Genomic DNA, 25,601 nt, shown 5'->3' with positions numbered 1-25,601 from the left:
AACTAAATGGGCTAGCCCAATAATATTGGACTTATATAATTAATTCAATTTTATTAGCCCAAAATATTTATTTAGACTCGTATATTTAAAATATAATCCAAGTTATTTATTGAATTTAAATCCAATAAATTTTACATGCCTACAGGATCATTTCTATTTTAATTGGATTATCACTTATTAAACTGAAAATAAAAAATAAAAAAAAGTAGAATAAGAAAAGACTATGGGAAAGTTATATCTTCTGGTCATTATGATTTTTGTGTGAGTTAGTGAAAGTTTTATGATTTTTATGTAAAAAAATATTCTAGTGAAAAAACATTGTTATGTGACCATTTATAAAATTTACGTTCCGACTTTAGCAGGTAAGCAAAGTACCCACTTTTTAGTTTTCTTAACCGAGCAGAGTACCTATACTTAGCAAAGTTTTACTATATATATATATATATATTCATTTTTCATATCTGCTTTTGCCTCACGCCCTTCATGGGTGAGAAGTAATCTCCTTTAGTTAGTTAATATTAAGTTGAATACTTGATTGACTAGTAGTAGTATTATATATATAAAGAAAAAATGATATTGTATAACCGATGTAAAAATAATATCCAAATAATATATAAAATTTGTATATTTTTATATATACACATTATGTATGTTATATATAAAAATTATATAAATTTTATACACTTTTCGGCTACCAAATATAAATAGTTTCTGGCGCGGATTAAAAGCGATAATACCCTATTATAATTAAAGAGTTGAATCTGGACTGGTTAATTAATCTCAAGTAATAAATTGATAAACTAAACTATGTCAAATATGGATCAGAAAGGGACAATTAGAATTCTGCATACCACTGTGGCACTGTTCCAGTGGATGACATATGATAGTATGATGGGATAATAATAATACTTGTTCTGAGTGATATCATCTACTCCAATAATTTTCTTAAGCATACACTCTCCCTTATAAGGAAAACGAGTTCCACAACATTAAAAATTGCTCCTTCTTTAGTTGCTAATTTCTTGTCACTAAACGACTGAAAGCGGCTGCTTCTAAACCCTATGGTAGTAAGCTGGAAGGACAAAGCAGTGGAGGTTCTTAATAACATGAATGACTGGTGAGTGGTGACGTTTGAAATAATTATCTAGTGTTTCTTTCTTCTTCTTTTTTTGGAACAACAGGGATAATATATATTAATAACTAGCCATCAAGTCTAAACATATTACAAACCAAACTTCCATTGCTTGCACCTACATTCAAACTATTGCCTTCTATGGCATCATCATTACCTAGAGCAGCCAACCTAGTGCATACAGAAGAGGAGATATATTTTACACAAGAAAAATCCTCTAGGTCCCTTTGATATTTGTCCATCGCCGGTTGTGGAGGTGCTGCAAACAGACATAGTTTATTTATGTTGGACTGCATTAGTGCTTCCCTAGCCAAAATGTGTGCCACTTCATTTCCCTGCCCGAAGCTATGCTTGAGAGTTACTTGTCCCTTCTGTCTTGCCTGGTGCAACAACCACCTGCAATCATTAACTAAGTTAGTGTGAGTAGGGTGATCATTTTCTAGTATATTTATCACCTCTGATGCATCTGTCTCTATTTCCACTGGAAACAGATTGTGATCTAGTATTGCTTGTAGACCTTGTTAGAGGGCTTGGAGCTCCACCTGAGTAGCCGATAGAGTGGGCACCTTTTTGTTGAATGCCAGTATCCAAGAGACTGCAATGTTTCTTATTACACCACTAACTCCTCCTTGGCATTTATTATTATCGAATGCCCCATCTATATTAAGCTTGAACTAGTCCTTTGGTGGCTTATTCCAAGTTATTTTAATAGGTTTGTGGGTGGTGTTTGTCATAGCTTTTTCAGTCATAAGCTTGTATTCTAATGCTTGATTAATGATAGTGGACCATTGTAGATGGCAAGCAGTATTGTTGTGGTTATTGTGATTCCTATTTTTCCATATATGTCATAATGTAAAAAGAAAGACATCTCCCCACTGAAGGTATTTATGTGTGAAAGTAGAGTTATTCTTTCTAATATAATCAATTCAGTGATTACTTGTGTTTGGGGTGTTATAACTAATCCCATAGGTGCACCATAAATGGTTAATTGTGTTGCAATCCCATAATATATGATGCATAATTTCTTCTTCTTGTTTGCATGTTGGACAAAATGGGTCAATGTTAATGCCTATTCTAGATAGATATGATCTACTGGGTAATCTACCATAGTAACATTTCCAAATAAAAAAATTTTTATTTTATTCGAGCAGTGTAATTTTCAAATCCAACTGAAATCCTTTTGAATCTTTTCCTCGTTATTAATGATTTGGTAGCAAGAAGAGGTTAAGAATAAGCCATTGGAAGTGAGGCTCCATATATTGTTAATGCCTATATTATGAACCTTAGGAATTGTAATTGCATTAATATTGTCAACGATTTGTGTTGGTAATTCGAAGAATATTTTTGTTAATATCCATTGGTGCACATTCCTAATATTAGCTACTATAAGCTTGTCTTCATCTTTTGTTAGGGGGCCTTCAATAGCCTTTCTAAGATTCATCACATTAGGTATCCAGTTAGATTCCCAAACATTTAGAGTAGTTTTATCCCATCTCGTACCTATGTTGCAGTAGTACCAGCCTTTTAGGATGCTTTTCCAGATAAACGAGTCTATGGGATTTTCTTCTAGCACTCGCTTATTTACTGGATAGGACCCTAGCCCATAAGAAGTCTCGTTGGACTTTATCTATTTCTTTGAAGTTTTTGTTGGCAGGAGAGAATATTGCATGAGGTGATTAGGGATGTTATTAAGGGTAGAAGAAGCTAATGTACATCTCCCAGCAGTATTGAGCCATTTAGCTTTCCAACTCCCTAATTTTGTCCTCATTTTATCGCTCACAAATTGATAGTCTTTTGGTTTGGGATTAGAGCTTAGGATGGGAAAGCCTAAGTACGTGCCAAATTTTTCACTAAGCTTTATATTGAAGAGGGATAAATGATCAGTTTTTGTTCAGTTTGCGCAATTTTGAGACACTAGCAATTTTGATATTGCTCTATTAATGACATGTCCTGATAATTGGCAGAAATCATCCAAGCAATTAAGGATAGTTAGAGTTGTCTTGGTATTAGATTTACCCATTATAGTTAGGTCGTCTGCAAAGAATAAGTGTGACAAAGGGGGGCTCGTTGGGGTAATGTTTATAGTATCCCATTTTCTAATGTCAACTTTGTGATTGATCATTATTGAGAGCATTTCCATGCAGAGTATGAAAGTATAGGGGGACATCGGGTCTCCTTGTCTAATCCCTCTTGTTGGTGTGAAAGATTCCGATTTAGAACCATTTACCAGAATAGTATAGCTGGGGGAACTAATGCAAGACATTATTAATTTAATCATTTATGGAGGGAATTTGAAGTAATTTAGTATCCTATGGAAGAAGGACCATTTAGTTTGTCAAAAGCCTTTTCTAGATTTATTTTTAGGATCACATGCCCTTTTTTATTTTTTAAATTTCAGATGTATTTCATTACTTCCTAAACTATAATAGCATTATCACAAACTCTTCTTCCTTTGATGAAACTAGTTTGGTGAGTATCAATTAACTTGGTCAGATAGGGTTTCATCCTGTTGGCGATCATTTTTGTAATAACTTTGTAAATGGTGTTACAAAGACTAATAGGTCTAAAGTTCCTTAAATTGTTAGAATTTTCAAATTAGGCAAATGTAGGTGCTATTATTTTCTCTAGGTATATGACTTTCCTTAAACACTTTGTGGCAAAAATCATTAATCTTTCCTCTAATATTATTCTAATATTTTTGAAAGAAAAAAGGATGTAAACCGTCTGGGCCTGGGGCTTTATAAATTTCAGAGTCCATTAGAGGGTAATCTAGGAACAAGAGGTTAATTTTTTGGTCTTGTGGAGTCACACTTGTTTTGGTATGCCAAGTAGAGAGAGTGTGTGAAGTTGAAAATAGATCCTGGAAGAATCTAACTGTATGGAGCATAATGGATTTGTGGTCATCTATCCAATTGCACATATCGTCTTTAAAGAAGTTGATATTTTTAGTTCTTCTTCTATTTGAGGAAGTGATGTGAAAAAACTTCGTGTTTGTGTCGCCATCATTCATCCACATGACTCTAGATCTTAGTTTTCAATAATCTTCTTCCAACTTAAGAATGTCATTAAATTTTTGTTGTAAAGTAATTTTTACTTGTTGTAGGAATAGACTAGTGTTATAATTAGGGTTGTTTTTTATTCCTCCAAGTCTTGCAAGAAGTTGCTTTTTTGTCTATGGATGTTACCAAGCCTCTCTACTCCAGACCCTAATTTCGTCCTCAAATGAGCTTGTGGCCGTTAGGAGGTCATCATTATCCCAATTTCTTTTTACTATGTTTATGAAGTCAGGGTGTGAGCACCAAATTGATTCTAGTCAGAATGGTTTATCTATGTAAGCAGTATTATTTTTTAGACAAATAAGTATAGGATTATGGTCAGAGTGTGTTTTAGGTAAATGGACTATTGAGGCTTCCAGGTATTATTCTAACCAATCGATATTAGCATAAACTCTATCTAAACGTTCCATAATCAAACCTTTACCTTTTCTTCTATGATTTGACCAAGTAAATTTGCAACCTTTAACCCTAGGTCAAGGAGTTTACAATAGTTTAGACTATCTAGCAGTTTCTTTGCTCTCCTTTGATTTACTTCCCTTCCCCCTAGTTTTTCTTGAGACCACAACGTGGTATCTTCCCCCCTTCGTTAATGCTAAAAATACGTTGATGAGAAGGGGGTATTTACCAACAAGAAGCCTTTTTTTTATTTAAAGGAGTCTAGTCTGTATGGATGCGCTTACCCCTGACTGTGATGGATATGGATGACGAAAGCCCATAATAACATCACTACAATCCCCTCCCATTAGCCAAGCACCTTTGTAGTTATTATAGATATTTTCAATATTATGCCATAGAATATCTCTATTACTTTTGTCAGTACTAGCATATATGGAAGTAAAGAGCCATTTTTTGTGATTTGGTTTTACCTCGATCATAGCGTGAATTTCCTGATTTCTTTTGGTGAAGTTGTTAACTACAACTCTTGCATGGTTCCATAAGATCACCAGACCTCCAGATTGACCCTCCGCCGGAACCTCAATCATTTCTGTAAAGTTGAACTCCTCCAAGATTGAAATATGGTTTGCCATTCTTGTTTCTAGCAGGGTTACCATACTAGGCCTATGTGTGTCCATAATTTCTCTAAAGTTTCTTCTGAAGTTTGCATTGTTTGCACCTCGAACGTTCCAGATTATAAAGCTAATTGGTTGATTCATCATTAATGGGTTGGGGTGGCTTTGGTTGTTCTCCCTCATTACTGTTGCATTGTTGCTCTTGTGGGAGGGCACTAGAATTACCATATTCTTTCCTACTGTTGGATCGTGTGGAGGCCTTATGTCTATCGATCATTTGAACAGTGTTAGGGGACAACTGATGATACACTTCTTGTCTAGCCATTCCTTGAAGATTAATATTTTTACCTCGCTTAGGTTTGAGAATGTCACCTTGGGTTCTCCATGATGTGGAAGTGCTTTTTCCTCCTCCTCCTCCTCCTCCTCCTCCTCCTCCTCTTGATTTTCCTCCTGGTTTTGCATGTCCGTCTGTTGTGCATGGGGCTCTATATGCATTGGGGAGTTCTGATGAGGAGCTTGTTATGTTGGAGCTTGTTTCACAACCCATGGGTGAATATGGGATTCATTATGGACATTTCCTCTGGTGCAAAGAAGGGTAAGTTGAGAGGAATGTTTTGGGGCATCACGGTGTTTGGATTGCCCGGTATATTCTACATCTCCTGTATGTTGTTGGCTAAATTTTGATTCATCTAGGGGGCTAGTGGTTGTAAGATGTTGCTCATCCACATCTGATTGATGTAGTTGGTCACAGCAAGATGCATGCCTTTTGAAATCAACTGGGCTAGGTAATTTGTGTTTTGGATGATGAGGACTGAGTACTGCCCGTTGATTTGTAGGTTGAAGGAGATCGCATGGCCCATTAGGCCAAACTCGATCCAGGATTTTGGATGGTGGTTGGGTGGACTTGGTGGTTGAGCATATATCACTGGTTGAGCTGGGAATTGGGGTGGTAGTGGTGGTAGGTTGTCCATTAGGTATGGTCGTTGTAGACGTTGGAGTTGAACAAGACTGTATCTCCTTCTCAAGGTGAATGGTGTGCGAGGCATGGTGGGAGATATGATGGTTTAATATAGAAGTTTGTAGGCTAGTAAATATGGATTCTGATGGTGGATTTGGGAGTTTTACAATGATGGGGTCTATTTGCATGGAAGAAGCGGGTGCTTGCATATGAATTTTAACAAGATTCCTTGTGGATATCACGTCCGACATTTGTTGATTTCTTTTTGCCAAGTGTTCTTCGTTGGGGTGGTTAACTATCGGCATGCAGATTGTATTAGGGGGTTTCCTAGAGGGTTATGATTAGTACGGAGGGTTTCTTGTGGTGTAGTATCTTAGGGGGGTTTGTATTGGAAATAGAAGGGTCGTTAGTAGTGTCATTAGGCCCTTATTTAGTAGGGATAATAATCTGGACGCTAGTAGTAGAAGTATCATTGGAGGACACATTTTTTCCACGTGTCCTCGTTGGAAGATTACTCCCATGCAAGAGTGTGGTGGTATTCCCTTTACCACTGGTTTGTGGGGAATCCGTGTGCTCTTTATTTAACTTATTAAAATTATTGTTAATGTTACTGTTAATAATAAGGAAAGTATGATTATTATTCTTAACTATTTCCACGTTGGATTTATCAGAGTTTTTTGTACTTTCAGGTGTTTGATGGATGATAGAATTCTTATCAACATATTTCAGTTGCTGAGTAGGAACTTACCTGTCGATGCATCAAAAACTCTGACGTTTATACCTGGGATTTTGCTTGTTGTATCTCCTACCTGCCCGCTTGAATTTATAATTGACTTATTTTCTTGGGGAATAAGACCGTCCGCCACTCCCCATTGATAGCTTCAGTGGATGCTGAGTTTCTTTTGTCTTCACCATTGGCCAATTGTGGGCTTTGTGTAATTGGGTAGGGACACTTTAAGGAAGAGTGTCCCAGGCAGCCACATAATTTGCATAAAATATTATCATCTTCATATAATATAACTTGCTTGTGTGATACAATTAAGATATGGGATTGGACTTTTTGTTCCAATGGTAATTGTACACATAACCTTGCATAGCGGCCTCTAATGGTAGAAGATGTGCATGCATCAATTTTTAGTAGGTTTCCAATAGCATTTCCAATCTTTACAAGTATGATTCTATCGTAAAATTCAGTTGGAAGTTGTGGCAGTCGGACCCAAATAGCTGTGTAACTCTGACTTGTTCGTGTAGCTACAAAGTTGGGAGTCCATTTCTGGACTGAGAGGAAGAAACCATTGATGACCATGGTCCGTTGTGGAGCTTTCCTGGCATTTTCTTCTTTGTTGAATTTAACCGTGTAGTAGTCTTCGCCAAGGTCTATCAGGGGAAAAAATTTCGTTGGTCTCCAAAGGGCTTGTACTTTTGTTTTTAGGTAATGATGGAGAAATCTTTTCCCTATTAATTTGATTATAACTGAAAATTTCCAGGGTTCATAAATGCGTTCAATGTCTTGATCCGTTAGGATTATTTGTTTTATGAAGCTTTCCTCTCCGCTTTGAGGACACTGTGGATTTGGAGTTTGAGGACACTGTGGATAGGTGAGCTCTAACCTTAGTCTTAGTACGCGCACTCCGACCTATGGCTTTTCGATGATTTCGATCAGACAGAAGCTGAGAGTGGTGCTCTAGCTCCCACTGAGCTCTCCTCATCGGCTAAAACTTCTACTAAGATTGAAAAGAGTGTAAACTTGTCTCCAAGGATGGAAGGATCTTCCACAAAAAGGAAGGTGCATGTCGTTCGTACTCATCGCCAACCAACTACCACTACCTTGGTCACGATTCCAGTTCCTATGGGTCACAAATGACGACACGAACCTGTATGCGTCGTCAAATTACAGTTTCGACCTCGTTTGCCCGGTTTTGATTGTCGGAACCCTTCTTAACCACTTAAGTGACTAGTTTCGCACAAACTCATCCGGAACCTTTGGAAATCGATCCAACCAGTCCCGATAAGTCGACGGCTCGAACCTACGGGTTCGGTCAAATTACCATTTTTCCCTCAAAAATCAAATTTCGAGGTTTCGGGTCGTCACAAAGAACATGATAAGAACAAATGCAGAATCCAAAGAGTGACATGGCAGATGAAGAACAAAATTCCGTTTGGTAATCCTAATTTTTCTTGTTTGCTATTGGGGGTTATAATACATATCACAGTGTGTATATACATACATGTCTTGCATTCATTGGTTTGATGTACACACCGGATGTGACACGGGATGTGGGTAAGTTTTATTTAGGTTATACCTTGCTGTTTTCAGTCACAAGTTGAAGACAACTGAAGATGGAAACCACCAAAGGATGTGGTGCAGTGGATGAGGCTGTTCCGCCTTTAACCAGAGGTCTCGGTTTCGAGCCATGGAAATGGATAAATCCTTGGTAAGGAGCGCTTCCCCCAAATGGGCCCTACGCGATGCGAATTCGAATTAGTCGGATTCCAATGCGGGTACCGAATACCGGATGAGAAACCAAAAAAAAAAGATGGAGATTCACTGACAAGAGTAATGTGTTAAGCGATTTGTTCTATTTCTCCTATTTAACTACTTACAGGTTTTGATCTAGTTGAATGACTGTTTGGTTTATAAAGTGATTTCTTTTCCATGTCAAGATACTTTAGTTGTTCTTCCCTTAAAGAAATTGATATTGTTTTTGCTGTTAGTACTGTAGCTTATGGGCATGTACCACTACCCCAAGAAAATTTCGACTTCCATAGGTGAGGGGGAGCAATTGGAGTCAGTCAGGTCTTCAAGTGTGTTTGGGATTTTCCCAAGCAGTTTATCCTTATACGAGTTATTTGATTCTAGTATTGTTGGCTGAGAAGGATAATTTCAATATCAGGTGGTTTTGGTGGAATTGAAGTTGTTGGTTGGCTGTCAATAGAGTGGTTTGGCATTGTTTCTAGCTAGAATTTGGGCGGTGTGAGTAGAGAGGAGGAGGAGCCTCTCTCTCTAGGCTGGAGAAACGTTGTTTTATCTAGTGTTTCTTTAGCTATAAGTTAGGTTTAGTTTGTTCTGTATTACTATATAATATCATCATATATTAAAACCCCATTTTTTGCCAATAATTCAAGCTTGATATTTCAATTTATGCATGCCCAACAACCTTCGACACCTTTTATTAACCGAATGAAAGAAATTTCACCGCCAATTTTCCACCAACCAAATATTTTACAAATTGTACTTAACGATTATATTTTCTATTTGTCAAAGGCCACTGTAGTGAAGGATTGCATAAGCGAAACCAAGTAGGGAAATAAAAGCTTGTGAATTATTTAGCAAAACAAATTAATAAATTCAAAGTAATCTTGAACACCCAATAGAAAGTCTAATGAAAATGAAATAGAGCAACATCCCAACAGAGTCATTATCTTACAACAAAAGAGAATTGCAGTTATTTAATTTACACGCGTCAAATAGTTTTGTGGATCATTACAAATTAATTTTTAGTTTTATAACCTTATCTTTTTTTTTTACGTACGAAAAATTTGATTTAACACATAAGAAATCTATAAGAGATCTAAAAAAGATATATTTTTTAATTTCAATATTGTAAAAAGCGATGAAGGCTCATTTCCTCAATTTACACACAGTAACGGATCTTCTGTTATCTTAATAGTAACAAAAGAAACGACCAATTATCAACTCTCATTTTCCTTTTTCTTGAATTCCATTTATCATTCTAAATGTTTTTATAACGACCAAATGATCTGCTCATCATTAGAAGCCATGACAAGCTGATTAACATGGAGCAAATTCCAAGTGTTGAAGGAATCATCACCACCATTAACATGATTCATGTTTCCTTCATAATAGTCCCATAAATAATCCTCAGTTCCTTTAGTTGTATTTGCTGAATTCCTGCAGTTAATGGTGTCCTTTAGAGACTGCAGCCTTTGGCTTAACTCAGCCATCTGAGTTACCTGGAAAATAAAAGTACCCTGCTACAAAAGGTAAATAATAGCTAAAATGTAGTCAAGGGGTTGGGATCTTGAATGAAGTTTAATGAGTAAGAAAAAGGAAACTCAGGTTTACTGTTTCATGAAAACACGTAGAACCAGTAGAGGAAGACGACTGAGAAGGATTGAACTAAGTGAGTACGACGATGCAGAGTTGAGTTAATGGTAAAACCAGACAGAAGAACTTCACTGATTACTGGAGACATAATCTCGAACATCAAGAATCAAAGCACAGCATCTATGCATCAACAGAGAAAATAAGGCTAATTAGAGATTTCTTTCAAAACAACTTTTATAAGAAGAGAGATCTGGCAGGAATATAAAGATATGAAACAAGTGGAGAAAAGGAATATACGGAGGAGAGCAGAGTTTGGTGATAATACTGGACATCCATTTATAGAGATATTAATGCTAAATATGAATGGAATTAAGCAAACATTTAATTCCAAAAAAAATTAAAGCAGATTACGTAGAGCTGAGCTTTTGAAAAGATTAGGGTATGACATGAAAGCTTCAAAGAGGGATAATGCGCTTACATACGCAGCACTTAATAGTTCTACGATTTGGAACTTTTTGTTATACGGTGAATAATTTACCAAGAAACATTGGATACGAATGCATTCAAGGCTGACGAATAGTCATATGATTCAAAACTGGTGACCACTAATAACTCATCAGTCTGAATCAGAATCTGGATTGATTGACGATCTCACTGTCTTATTTCTTTCACCATATGAATCTTCATCATCTTCTTCTTCCTTATTCTCTTTGATGATTCCTGCACCGAAGATGGTTTAGTAACTGCAATAAGCTATCGATCGATAGGAATCATCAATTAAAAAGCATTACCTTTCTTTAACAGCAGACCCTCCAGAGTCCTCGTGCTGAAATCATCTTTTCCGCCCAAATCTTGAAAACCAACCAGCCTATCTGAAGCTATTCCATTCCTGAAAAGCAAAATTCTTTTAGGTGTAGAACAAAAGGAAATGACATCATCTGAAAAAGAAAGAGTATGATTAACCACACATATGATTAACCACACACCTAGGATGTGTTGATAATTACGTTCACATGTATGTGTATGAATTTCAGGAAGTTTAGGACTGGAACCATAAATAAGAATGCTAGAGTGTACCCCTTTCCCTTTATCCACTGTTTTAATGAAGCTACAAGTGACTTTAAACTATGTTTGTGAAGATCATGATAGCTCCCTCGTCTAATTTAGAGTAAAACTAGTAGTCGTACCCGCGCGATGCGCGGTCAATATTAAAAAGAAAAAATTAAATTATAATCATTCTTGTTTGATACTATTAGACCATATTGCTTTAATAAATTTCAGTTGTCATTTTATTTGTCAATACGATATACCCAACTCTCACCGATATTTGAGTAGTTAATTTCTTTGTTAATTTTCAATAAATAATTTTTTTGTTATTAACTAATTATGTCATGTGGCTTTTATCTAGGCTACCACCTGTATTAATGTGGTGCCTTTTTCTTTGGCTTTTAATAATATATAGATAGATTATTAGCATATTACTTGTTTAATATTTTTGTCTGCTACTTTTTTGTAACATAATAGAAGATTTATATTTTATTACTCTTGAAAATATTTATTTTTTATTTTAAATTTTATTATATTTTTCTCAATAATATTGTTTGAATTTTAATGAATAGATATACTTTTTATTTCAAAAAATAAAAAGGAAAATGATTTTAAAAAATGAAATAAAGAAATTAACTAACCTAAACCAACTCTCCCCCATGTTTTAGTAGTTAATTTAGGTAGTTAATTTCTTTGTTAATTTTCAATAGATAATTTCTTTGTTATTAACTAATTATTCCATAAGGTTTTTTCTAGGCTACCACTTGGCATAAGGAAAGGGCTTTATTCTCTCCTTTTAATAATATATAGAATATTAGAAAGAAACTACTCCACAATTTGAATCAAAAGTTTTTTATTGCTTTATTTTTGTTTTTTATTTTAAAACAATTATAAACTCCAACTTGAAACTACTCCCCCATTTGAAATGATAATTTTTATTTTTTTTATTTCATTTTTTTATTTTCAAAATCCAACTTGAAACTACTCAGTTTTTTATTTTTTATTATTTTCGTTTTTATAGATATATAAATTCAAATATAATAAATAATAACTAATTATTAACTAAAAAACTAATTAGTAACTAATTATGCCATGTGGTCTTTTTTTTATGCTGCCACTTGGCTTAAGGAGAGGGCTTTATCCTCTCCTTTTAATAATATATAGAAGATAGGGTAGCTCCCCTGCCTAATCAAATCCAAGACCTGAAACAATTAAGACTGTTCTGCCCGCTACACAAATGTTAACTGCTGGCCAACCTGCCCTAAACAGTTAATTCACTGACAGACAGATATTTTACTTCCCTTGGTGCATTGGGCCTGTTTTGATAGATTTAGACCAATAAATTAGGAGAATTTAGGTTCATTCTTCTTGCTTGAAGGAAAGAGCTATTTGAAGTTCTTAATATTGAAAACAACCATAGAACCACCCAAACATGGATAAAATATATGAGAAAGAATACAGCTGTGCGAAGCAGAGTACCCTAAAGGTTAAATAGACCAGGAGGCACTAACCTGAAAAAGATGACACATGGTAGAGTTTTAATTCCCAGCTTCGTAACGAAAAAAGGAGCATTCTGCATCAAGTATACAAGATAAAATGAGAAATAGCAGGAAAATCAGATCCAATGAACAGTTCCCAAAAAGTTATAGAGCCAGTCTTTCCTTCCTTTCTTTTGTGAGATTTCTTTTTGGGAAAAGGCTCAAACTTGCCCCTGTGGTATTCAAGATGGTCTATTCATACCCTCCGTTTGAACTTGAGCTCCACCATAACCCTACCGTCAAATAAGTGAGCTACCACTACCCTTTTCCACTAACAACTCTAATGTGAGTTATTTCTCGTGTCCAAAAAGACCACAAAATGACATGTGTCATTAATTAACCCCCCCCCCCCCCCCTTAATATTTTGTACCAGCCCCTTGCCCTCATTTTACCCACACCCTCTTTTTTTCCAACCCCCCTTTTTCTTCTGGGTGCAGATACTTCACAAAATTTCAGGACTGTTCCTACTGTACTAATCTGAGGAAGAATACAAAAACTCAAGATATACAGACCTCCGCATCCAACTTTAGAAACTTTGTATCAACATGTCTTGGTGCGAGAGACTTTAAATGCTTATCCATGATCCTGAAGGAGCAACAAATACCATTATGTTTGTGCATGCATGCATGTGGATATACACAGCTAGATTCCTACTCTTTTTCCCTTTCACTAGTATGTATAGCTAGATTATTCTATGCTGAGCATCGACGCATTGAAGTAGGAAGAGAAGCAAGAGAATTGTCACAATCTGGCCAATTAAAAATTTGGATGACCAGTTAACCATGTTAAAGCTGTCACAAACGGAACCTTCAAGATGCAAATTTAGGCAACACTTTTATGAGTGTCAAGCTTGTTGCATCAGATTAAGTTCTTGCACTACTGACTTCTAAAGAAACTCAAACTACAAATCTACAGTATGAGATATACCAGAATTGATCTAACTTGGCAAATTACTCTCCCCCTCCCGCTTTATCTCAAACACCAATAGCAGCAAAGAATAACAGAAACAGCTATCCAGAAAGAACCCCCCTCTTATGTCTTTTTCTTTTATGTGGGAAGGGAAGTAAACAGTCAAACATGAAGTAATTCCTTACTTGCATCGATAGAACTCCCGATGGTAGAAGTGACAAATCACTTTCTCACAACCAGTAACTTCACCCAAAAAATCTCCTTCACTAATCTCTCTATATTCTCCATGCCCTCGCCTTTTTAGAGCTTCTCGCTTCTCTGCTTCTTTCTTTAGAACAGAATCAAGACAAACAATTGTTCAACGTTAAGGCACCTTGCCTCCAGATATCACTAACTGTGTTGACCTGCAGGCAAGACAAAATAACAGACCTTGAGAGCCGCAATCCTATCTGCGTGCAACTTTTCCAGCTCAGGGTCCTGTTAAAAGCACAATGAGCAAGTAAACATACATGCAAATTATGTGCCTAGAACGAGAAACGGCGATGGATAAGCAAACTTACATCCATCAGTTCATCAAGATCTATGTCTTCATTAACAGAAGATGATGCTAGCGCCTTCTCTTGAGCCAACACTTCCTAAAGGGTGAAGTTGCATACAATGATCAGTAGTTAATACCCGCTAAATAAAACTGCGGGATGTTTGAGGTATATTACAATGATTTAACTATCAATATCAAATATTAGGCTATCTCAAAGGAATAGCAAGTAAGATTAAGGTCTAACTCCCCCGAAATGTTGACTTAACTCATTATATCTAAATGACTTCTTCTTAGCTTATTAACAAAACAGCGGTCTTAAATGGTTAGTAATTGGAGTATAGAAATAAACAGATTAACATAGTAAATAATTCTCAGTATTTCCCATAGAAGGACGTCTTTATCCTGAGACCAGAGGCAGCATTAATCTAGCCACACAATAGAGACACGGCCTGTAGCTCTTAGTTGCTTGGCTACTGATGTAAATACTATAGTGTCATTTTAATACAATTACTCCATTAGATAAGCTTGAGGCACCAGAAAAGTATACTTCACATTAGGATGCCATAATTATGAAGAGTTTCATACCAGTCCTTACTAGTTGTAGGAAAAAGGATGTAAATTCTACTGAATTTGAAAATATTTTCTTTCATGACAAATGCACCCTCTTTTATTAATTTGCTGAAAAGCAATTATCTGAGCCTCAAGGAGGAATGGTCATGCAGAGTTAACTCTGTGGTCAGTAAAACAATTTAATGCTCCATCACAAACATCTGGATAGAATTATTAGTATAGAATTTTAAGAATTCATAGTTTCAATATACATACAATTACACCTGCACATAAAACTATGCCTCAATCCCAAACTAGTAGAAATTTGCTATATAAATCCTTAGTAACAATTCCGCTCTATTTGGACACAAATATCCAAACTTTATTATTTTCTGCACATAAAAATTCAAACTTTACTCTAATCAGGTCCATTTAATTATCCAAATTAATAAAATAAGAGAGATTCAAATCAGAGGGAAAGAAAAAGTACAAACCTTCTGGTAATCACGAGCAGCAGCAGCCATTACATTTCCAAATGCTAAATTAGAGAGAGTTGATTTCACTGAATCCGGATCCATCTCCTCTCTTCTTCTTCTTCTTTTTTTCACTTTTAGCAAGATAATTTACTGTAACCTAAATCCAAAAAATACAATCAAAGAAGGTTAAAATGCGAATTTAAAACAGAGAATCTGTGGATCGATATTTTCTGTAACTTGTAAAACCTGTGAAAAGGCGCAGATTTCAGATTTGTCTACCAATTGGAAGTTGCTATAATGCATCTTTTTGAAAAGAATTGATATTTGAATAAAGGAGAAAAAAGATAAAACATGGTCAAGAAAAAGAAAAAAAACGCGGTACCTTATCTTTGGGGTTAGGTTCCAATGGTCCCTTAAATATATTGCTGACCAGTTTTGGTCCATTAAATTTGTTAAAAACGAGCATTTGTGGACTCCGTCAAATATTAAGGGTCTGTTTGGAAAGTCATGTGTAATTAATGACGGGAATTTCTGAGCCATGGAAGTTTGAATTAATTGCCAAAGTACATACCAACAGAAAAAATTGATGGATGAAATTGGATCACAATCGGAAATGAATTAATAGCCACTTTGGACATTGCAGTGATAGCCACTTTAGAGTAATAGCCAATTTTAGCCTTCATTTTCCAGCCAATTAATCAACTCAAATGCTAAAACTTACAATAACAGATATACATGACGAATCTAAGAACCAGAACAGATTAAGAAAATAATGATTTCAGAACTTAACAACAGAATCATGCTCAATTAATCATATTCATATTATAGCAACTAACTTTCATCGGCCAAACATTCACATGTACTGCCACGAAGGATGGATTTAATCTTTGATTCTAAGAATGATCCAAACAATAACAATTAAGAAGCAGACATGTCTCAAATCTAAAGACAGATATAATATTATAACCGAAAGGTAATATTCAATTAATACTATGAACATTACATGAAGCAAGAAGCAAAGAGGGGTACCTGGAGCGCAAGTCTACAGCTCCAAAAACCAGATAAAAGGCGAAGAAATTGAGCCTAACGAAACAGATCCACCGATTAGCAGCAAAATCAAGCCGCCATTTTGAGTTTAAATCACTCCCTAAAAACCCAGAATATGCAGGATAATCTAGCAATTGAGACGACTTCAAAATTTCCTTTTGAATCCTAGAGGGTGTTTGGCTAAGCTTATAAGCGGGTCAAACTGGCTTACAAGCACTTTTTTGGCTTATCTACGCGTTTGGTAAAATTAAAAGTGCTTATAAGTTAAGTGCTTATAAGCCAAAAGCCATAAGTTGGTCTCCCCCGACTTATCAAATTTCAGCTTATAAGCACTTTAGGTTTGACCAAAATATTTACTATCCTATCCCTAAAATACTTCTTTTTAAAACAAAACTCTTTGTATACCCAATTTTTTAGCTGCTTATTATTAATTTCAGCACTTTTATCCAAACACGTAACTGCTTATTTTTTAAATCAGTTTCAGCACTTAAAAGTGCTTTTCAGCACCTATGCTTATCAGCTAAGCCAAACGGGCTCCTAATCTTCTTCAGTTCGTTTTTTTTTAGGTTTTCTCGGATTTTTTTTTTTTTTTTTTTTTTTGATCTTAGGCGTCGTTGGTTTCCAATACTGTTGGATTTCAAAATTTTATGGGAATTATATGGGTAGTGGGCTTGGACAGGTTTGGGGGGAGAATTGGTAATTGGGCCAATTAGATTCGGCTTTTGGCCCAATTTCAACTAAGACCAAACAAGCTATTTATTTCTTTTTTTTTTGTTTTTCTTTCCTTTTTTAAATAAAAATTCCTAAATCAAATTAATAAAGTACCTAAATTAATTCCTAAATCAAATATAATTTTTGGGATTAAACCTAAAATCTATTTCTAACATTTAAATAATTGATCAACTTAAAACTAATGAAAAAAATTACTAATTTAAAACTAAAAGCTAAAATGTAAAAATGACTTGTATTTTTTGTGATTTTCGTTTGATAATGCATGTAATTAAATCCTAAATGCAATTAAGGTCTAAAATGCTATGACATAAAAAGTTAAACATTTTCTTATGATTTTTTATGGTTTAAAACACTTCTAAACTATTTGGAATATTTTTAGTAGTGATTTTCATTAGGGCAAAAATTAGGTGTTCAAAAGGAAAATAATAAAATTACTATTTTATCCAATGTAAACTATATTTTTAAAAGGTAAAAAAAGCGAACGACATTTCGCTAAAGGCCTTCATGCTTTTAATATAATATAGATTCTCACTATCGGAAAAGTTTTTTTAAAGAAAATATATTTGAAAAAAAATCTGAAAAGTTACCTTGTAATTACGTTCAATTCTCTCCTCTCATTTGAGAATTTGAGAGTGTAATTACTCCTTCTTACTATTTTAAAAGGCAGAATTGGGATGCCCCCGGGGCGGAGCACTCGTAAAACGCTCATGGCCTTATGTATGGGGTTTAGTTCCGTGAGACTTACGCCTCGGCCATCGAGGCTTAGGCCCCGGACACGCCCAACGCCTAGCGTACTGGCTCGGCTAATAGAACTTAATGCAACTGTGTGCAACTAATCCATAAATTTTCTTAATAAATCGTTAACTATTCAAAATTATTTTTTCTTAATCATAAATCATTAAGTTGACATAATTACAATAAAAATTATTGCATGTTATCCACTAAGACTGCTATGATAGTAAATTTAAATAAATCTATCATTTAAAAGGTATTTATTTATTAACTTTTATTATGTCTTTATTATACAATAGTCCATAATTTTTTTATAATTATTTTCCTAAATATTTTTTTTCATGTTTACGAGATACAATACCTATTAATTTAATAGCTCGGTATTAGCGATTAACTATTTACAAATAATTAGTTATCATGGTATTGTATGGTGACTTATGTGTCATTTTATTAACTTGTTGAAACTTAAAAATAATGATGCTAGAGAATCATATTTAAATTGTGAATTATGTTTTTATATAAATTCTCTTTCAAATAGAAAGCATATTAAATAAAAGGAGTATTTTGAAAAAAAAAATATCAAATTATAATATCGAAATTCTTTCAAGATTCATTACTCCTTAAGAAATATGTATAAGATTTCGTATCGAATACATTACTTTTGATATTTGAGTTGTAACGACGTTGCAACTAATTTGCATATTATGATATATTGTATACTTTTCGTATTGTTCATAGTTGAATTATAATTTATAAATATTTTAAATAGACTGTTTGTTATAATTTCGTGAATTAGTGTAATTTTTTTATAATTATTTTTTATTTTATTCTATCTTAAAATTCTTGAAATTAGTAAATTTAAAGATCCGTGGGACTTACTCCCCAAGTCTCAGGGCTTACGCCTCGCCGCGTCTCACGCCCATGTTAAAGCATTGCTCTCAATTATACTTGACTCCTAACAAACCAAGTAATTACTTGCCTAACANATTTAATGAATAATGTTCTACAAGCTTTAATATAATTGAGCATAATATTCAAGAATATATAATGTATATTATAAAATACCTTTATTTAAATAAGTTTTTTTATATTACGTGCATGGAATATATATTTTACAACCTTTATTTTCTTTCATTCTGAATTGTGNGTCAGAAAAAGGATTTAATATAAACTTACATTTCTGTTATTTTTGTCTATTTTCAGAGTATGATGCAACTTTAAAAGATGCGGTTTCATATATTTTTTATCTATTTTTAGTGTTTGCTGCAATTTATGCTATGGCAATTTTTGATATTTGACGGGGGGCTTCATTTGTTTATTTTTACTTTTTCTCTTATACTGGAAGCGACAGTTTGGGTCCTTCAGCTGCATGTATCATCAACATGCCTGTCTGTCCCATGATTTAAGCCCCTTTTACTTTTCTCTTATATTAGAAGCAACAGTTTGGGTCCTTCAGCTGTATGTATCATCAACATGCCTGTCTGGCCCATGATTTAAGCCCCTTTTACTGACCAAGTTTTAAGAATTTACCCACAAAATTTGATGACTTAGTGATACGTGGAAGAAGTCTGGCACATGTGGGGTATGCATGTATCATCAACATACCTGCCTGGCCCATGATTTAAGCCCTTTTTACTTTTCTCTTATATTTGAAGCGACAGTTTGGGTCCTTCAGTTGCATGTATCATCAACATGCCTGTCTGGCCCATGATTTAAGCCCCTTTTACTGACCAAGTTTCAAGATTTTACCCACAAAACTTGATGACTTAGTGATACGTGGAAGAAGTCTGGCACATGTGGGGTCCAAGAGCCATTTTTTAATGACACATAAGGTTCCATCAGCTACTGAACCTCCTTGTTTCTACTTAAAGACTAGATTTTCTTATATTAGAAGCGGTAGTTTGGGTCCTTCAACTGCATGTATCATCAACATGCATGTCTGGCCCATGATTTAAGCCCCTTTTACTGACCAAGTTTCAAGAATTTACCCACAAAACTTGATGACTTAGTGATACGTGGAAGAAGTCTGGCACATGTGGGGTCTGCATGTATCATTAACATGCCTGTCTGGCCCATGATTTAAGCCCCTTTTACTTTTCTCTTATATTAGAAGCGACAATTTGGGTCCTTCAACTGCATGTATCATCAACATGCCTGTTTTTCCCATGATTTAAGCCCCTTTTACTGACCAAGTTTCAAGAATTTACCCACAAAACTTGATGACTTAGTGATACGTGGAAGAAGTCTGGCACATGTGGGGTCCAAGAGCCAATTTTTAATGACACATAGGGTTCCATCAGCTATTGAACCTCCTTGTTTCTACTTAAAGACTAGATTACAAAACAAACAAGAGATTGCACCCACTTCAATACTCAAAAAAATCAGAAAAAAGTAAATGCATGGTTATATTTTGATTTTTTTTTTTTGTCTGGATTTAATTTTGATTTTACTTTGGCTTTTAAATTAAGTTAACTCTAAATCCTTACAACTGTTTTTAGACTTTCATATATAAAAATGCAAACATATTTTGATGCACTTTTTATAAGTAGACATACTTTGATGTCAGGGAAAAAACATATCTCGATGCATTATCATTTACTACTACGAAAATTATGTTTTTTGAAAAAAAATACATATAAAGAATTTTCACACTAAAGCGTAATATCTCAAAGGAAATTCCTTTCTGCCACGCTCTTTTTGTCCACAATGGCCCGAATGGGGTTATTAATGTAAAATCACACCCAAATTGGAGGTTCTGTGCTAATTTTATACCAAAATGCCCTTCCCGTTAGGTTTTGAATTTCTCTCTTTGATTCTCTCTCATCCATTGAATGCTTGTCTTCCCAATACATGGAAAATATCAAGCATGCAAAGCCTCTTTCCCATAAACGTATTTTTTTCATCTTTTTTTCCTTCTGGTATACGCGTATATATTTCGAATTTATTCATCAATATACATATAATTGATTGTGTATTTCGTATATCTTTCGTATAATAAGGTCTTCAAAGCCCTAATATTTAAACAACCCTTGATGGCCAAAAATAAAACCCTAAGGTATATTTTATTCCTCTTCAAAGCCCTAATACTTAAACAAACCTAATGCTTGACTATTTCTTCATCTCTTAGTCTCCTGTGTTCTTCTAAGTGTGAGTGAATAGATTAAGGAATCAACAATGGTGCGGTCGAAGAAGAATAATGCTTCAAAAAATTATGTTATATTTTCCGGTAAAAGGAAAGGAATATACTACTCATGGAGTGAATGTTCTCCTATGGTTATCGGGGTTAAAACTAGCATCTTTCGGTGTCATGATCCAAAGGGTCATCGCCTGTTTTCTTACTCATTCCGTGCTTCTGAGGCCTTGAAAACCTCATTCAAGGTTGTCTCGATTTGTGTGCGCAGTTCGGGCGCGTAGCCGGAAAGCTTAAATATGAATTCTGCGAGAAAAATGCTAAATTTTGATATTAAATTGATTAAATTTGACTTCGGTCAATATTTTCAGCACCCGGACCAGTGATTTGATGGTCCCGGAGGGTCCGTAGGAAAATATGGGACTTGGGCGTATGCCCGGAATTGAATTCCGAGGTCCCAAGCCCGAGAAATAAATTATTGTGTGAAATTGTTTTCTGGAAATTATTAAGGAAAATTGAAATGAAAATTGATTAGAACGTGTTGGTATCGGGCCCGTATTTTGGTTCCGGCGCCCGGTACAGGTCTTATATGTGATTTAAGATATTTCTGTGAAGTTTGGTTGAAATCGGACATTGTTTGACGTGTTTCGGACTATAAGTTCTAAATTTGAAAGTTTATGAAGTTTGAAGAAAAACTATTGATTTTGAGGTTTGATTCATTGTTTTTGATGTTATTTTGGCAATTTGATCGCACGATTAAGTTCGTAGGATGTCGTTGAGTTAGTGTATGTGTTTGGTTAGGAGCCCCGAGGGCTCGGGAGTGTTTCGGAGGTGTTTCGGAGTGGTTTCGGACTTAGGAAAAGTGCAGGTTTGCTTCAGCTGTTGCAGAACTCATTTTCTTCTTCGTGTTCGCATACCATCACTCGCGAACGTGTAGCCTTGAAACTTCCTTCACCGCGTTCGCGTACGTATCCACGCGTTCGCGTAGACCTAAATCCTGGACCCCCAGCCTTTTCTCTTCGCATTCGCGTCCTTCCCTATCGCGAACACGATGGTCAGTTGAGTCAACCCTCCGCGAACGCGAAGGGAAATTTTTGCCCAGTTATATTTAATATTCAGAACAGTGTGGTCGCGACTTCTTCATAAAAACATCCGAGTTTCTTCTTCTCCAAGGTCCTTAGGCATCCATTGAAGCTTCCTTTCATCAAGACCTCTTGGGTTAGTAAATCCCAACTCGTTTTCTTCATTTTCTATCATTATTTATTGAATTCCTAAGCTTAAATCATGTAATTTAGGGTAGAAATTGGGGGGAAATGGGTAGAACTAGGGCTTTTTACTTTTTCTTGATTTAGACCTCGTTTTGGTGTCGAATTGGAGAATAAATTATATATTCGGGCTCGTGGGTGAATGGGGGATTTGTTTTTGGTCTGAACCTCATGTTTTGACCAAGCTGGCCCCGGGGCGATTTCAGGATTTTTGGGTAAAAAGCTTGGAAATCTATAATTAGACATGGGGTTTGATTTATTTAGCATATATTGATATTATGAAGTCATTATTATATAGATTTGATTGAGTTGGAGCCGAATTCGAGAGGGAAAGCAGTTGTTGTGGATTGATTTGGGCCGTGGGAGTTGAGGTAAGTGTTTGGTTTAACCCTAGCTTGAGGGAATAGGAGTTGAGTCTTATTTGATGCTTGCTAATTGTCGAGTATGATGTATAGGCATGGTGACAAGTATCTATACATTGGTGTCTAGCATGACCGTGAGTCCTTATCTTGCGAATAGCTTGGTTGTTGATATGCTTTCCATGCTTAATTGATGACTTCTATATGTTGTAAAGACCTTGTGAAAGAAATTGTGATCTTGAAACTTCGTGGAGCATTGGCTCGGCTTGAAATACAAATTGTGAAGGTATATGAGATAAGTAACTCCTTGAAGCGTGGGCTCAAGTGATAATGTGAAATATGAGATGAAAGTGAAAGAAAGAGAAGAGTTAATGATTTATTCCCTTGCCGGGACGTTGTGGTTATTGATGTTGTACCCTTGCTGGGTTTTTATTTGTTGGTTTGTGTACCCTTGCCGGGACTTCTATTCCTGTTTTATTATTTCCCTTACCCTTGTTTGTGATTGTTGATTGGGTGAGGAAGAGTGTTAAAGCACGAAGGGTGATGTCGTGCATTGAATGATATTTGTGGATCGGGTTGCACGCCGCAACAATGTTAAATGATATGGATCAGGTTGCATGCCGCAACAATGATATTTATGGATCGAGTTGCATGCCGCAACAATGATATTTATGGATCGGGTTGCACGCCGCAACAGTGTTATTATATATTGGGATTGGGTTGCGCGCCGCAACAATTATTGATGCAAGTGTGTTTATTTTGGGGATTAGTTTCGTGTCCGCTGTAAATTCCAAGCTGCTCTTAGATTGTTATTCTGGATTTACTGCTAATATTGTTTTCTCCCCACAGCATGCTCCCCTCCCATATTGTTTACTTGTCTTTTATTTTCGATTCCGCTGTATATGTATAATTGTATAGGATTATGTAGTAGTCCAGTCTAGCCTCGTCGCTACTTCGCCGGGGGTTAGGCTAGACACTTACCAGCACATGGGGTCGGTTGTGCTGATGCTACACTCTGTGCTATTTGCACAGGTCCACATTTCGAGCAGCATCAGCAGCAGCATTAGTACGGGAGCAGGACTTCAGTCTAGCGAGACCCGAGGTAGCCTTGCAGGCGTCCGCAGGCCGGCGTCTCCCTTATTTTTTTTTAGTCTGTTGCCTCCTTGTATTCGAGACAAACAACTTATGTGTTCTTTCAGACATTTGTATTTAGTATTTCTTAGCAGTTTGTGAGTATTGTGACACCAGTCTTGGGTAGAGGCTTATATTGACTATTCCGCATCTTGATTCAGTTTCTATAATTAAGACTTCCGCTACTATTTAATTTTATTGTTTTTATATTGTTGCCATAAATTGTTAAAAGGGACTATGTTGTAAATGGAAGGTAATTAAATTTGGCGTGCCTAGCTTCTACGAGTAGGCGCCATCACGACTCCCGAGGGTAGGAAATCCGGGTCGTGACATTCAATCTTTCATATCCATGATGCGGCCATATCTCCGTTCAACGAATTTGAAAAATCAATTGATGGTAAAAAAAATTCTCAAATCGAGGTTTGTTGTTGTATTTTGTGGTAAGAAGCCGAGATTAATGTTGGTCTGAGTGTGTTAATATGACTGTTGGAGTCGAGGGTAGCTACTTCCAAGATTTCCAATGTTATGATAAAGCTTTAGAAGCCTTCAACAAATTGTTCACATGAAGAGCCATCTTCAAGCTCGGATGTTGAAGAAGTGAAGAAGTGGTAACAAATGAAAATGCAGCAAGTGCTATTTCATCTGCTATGTTAGCGGGAATATTTATTGGGATGAAATTGTCAGAAAATGTTGCAAACTAATTATGCCAATTTTATTTCTTATTTTCTACTACATTAGAAAAATGTTTGCTAAAAATTTTGGTGTGCAAGAGATGTAGACTTTGTTTAGCATTTTGAATATCAAGTATTGTATGAAGTTGGCCATGATTATTTAATGTTTACTTTGTTCATTATTTATAAAGTTCGAGTTTGTGAATATCACTTGATTTACAAGTCAATTCTGTGTTCCGAGGCCTTATAAACCTCCTTTTATCTCACCTCGACTTGCGTGCACAGTCCGGGCGTATATCCGGAACGCTTTTATGTGAAAATTTGATAAAAATACTAATTTTGCCTTTAAAATTGAATTTAAGTTGAATTCGGTCAATATTTTAGGTAAACGGACCCGGACACGTGATTTGACGGTCCTGGTGGGTCCGTAGGAAAATATGGGACTTGGGTGTATGCCCGGAACTGAATTCCGAGGTCCCAAGCCCGAGAAATAAATTTTTGAAGAAGATTGTTTAACTGAAATTATAAGAGTTTCTGAAAATTTAAAGATGTTTGAATTTGATGGTACCGGGCCCGTATTTTAGTTCTGGAGCCCGGTATAGGTCTTATATGGTATTTAAGTTGAGCCTGTAAAATTTGGTAAGAAACGGAATTCATATGATGTGAATCGGACCCTCGGTTGTGAAAATGGAACTTAAGAGTTCTTGAAGTTTTTCCTTGATTTTGATGCTAAATTCGTTGTTAAAAATGTTATTTTGGCGATTTGATCGCACGAGTAAGTCCCTATGATATTTTTGGGTTAGTATGCATGTTTGGTTTGGATCCTCGAGGGATCGGGTGAGTTTCGGATAAGTTTCGGGATGTTTTGAACTTAAGGAATTCTGCTATTTTGCTGCTTCTGGTGTCTTAATATTTTGTTCTTCGCGTTCGTGATGGAGCTCACGCGAACGCGAAGCACAAGCTGGGCTGGGGAAGAATTTCTTCTACGCGAATGTGAGGCCTTGATCGCGAAAGCGGAGCACTGGGTGGTTTGCTCTTCGCAAACGCGACTGGCCACACGCGAACGCGTAGTGCAATGGAGGTGGCTAGGGGAAACTTTGAGTTGTTCTTCGCAAACGCGGTCATAGGACCGCGAACGCGATGGTCAGTGGGGACATACCATCGCGAACGCGAGTAGCTCATCGCGAAGGCGTAGGCCCTTCTGACCATAAGCTTCGCGAACGCAACAGGCCCCTCGCGAACGCGAAGAAGG

The 25,601-nt window shown here is 35.9% G+C and overlaps 1 protein-coding gene across 6 annotated transcripts; it reads right to left on the bottom strand.

The window, feature by feature from the left end:
* LOC109232933 (thioredoxin domain-containing protein PLP3B-like) lies at positions 9,741 to 15,731 on the bottom strand. 6 transcript variants are annotated; one of them, XR_002069012.1, is made up of 10 exons: positions 15,529 to 15,638; positions 15,301 to 15,439; positions 14,280 to 14,354; positions 14,149 to 14,196; positions 13,905 to 14,047; positions 13,323 to 13,395; positions 12,784 to 12,845; positions 11,017 to 11,114; positions 10,764 to 10,945; positions 9,741 to 10,405 (listed from the first exon to the last, which is right to left on the bottom strand). XR_002069012.1 is itself a non-coding variant. In XM_019398628.1 (9 exons), exons 2-9 carry the CDS (start codon positions 15,382 to 15,384, stop codon positions 10,842 to 10,844), a joined length of 687 nt encoding a protein of 228 aa, XP_019254173.1. In that variant the 5' UTR covers positions 15,385 to 15,439; positions 15,665 to 15,731; the 3' UTR covers positions 9,762 to 10,841. The 6 variants fall into 6 exon arrangements, 2 of the variants coding, with proteins under 2 accessions (XP_019254173.1, XP_019254172.1); XR_002069015.1 differs by having other exon boundaries at positions 9,741 to 10,069; XR_002069014.1 differs by having other exon boundaries at positions 9,741 to 10,172; positions 10,781 to 10,945.

The sequence above is a fragment of the Nicotiana attenuata genome, chromosome 10 (assembly GCF_001879085.1).
Source record: "Nicotiana attenuata strain UT chromosome 10, NIATTr2, whole genome shotgun sequence".
Taxonomy (NCBI): domain Eukaryota; kingdom Viridiplantae; phylum Streptophyta; class Magnoliopsida; order Solanales; family Solanaceae; genus Nicotiana; species Nicotiana attenuata.
The sequence above is the reverse complement of the archived record's forward strand: the minus strand, read 5'-3'. Positions and strand labels throughout refer to the sequence as shown.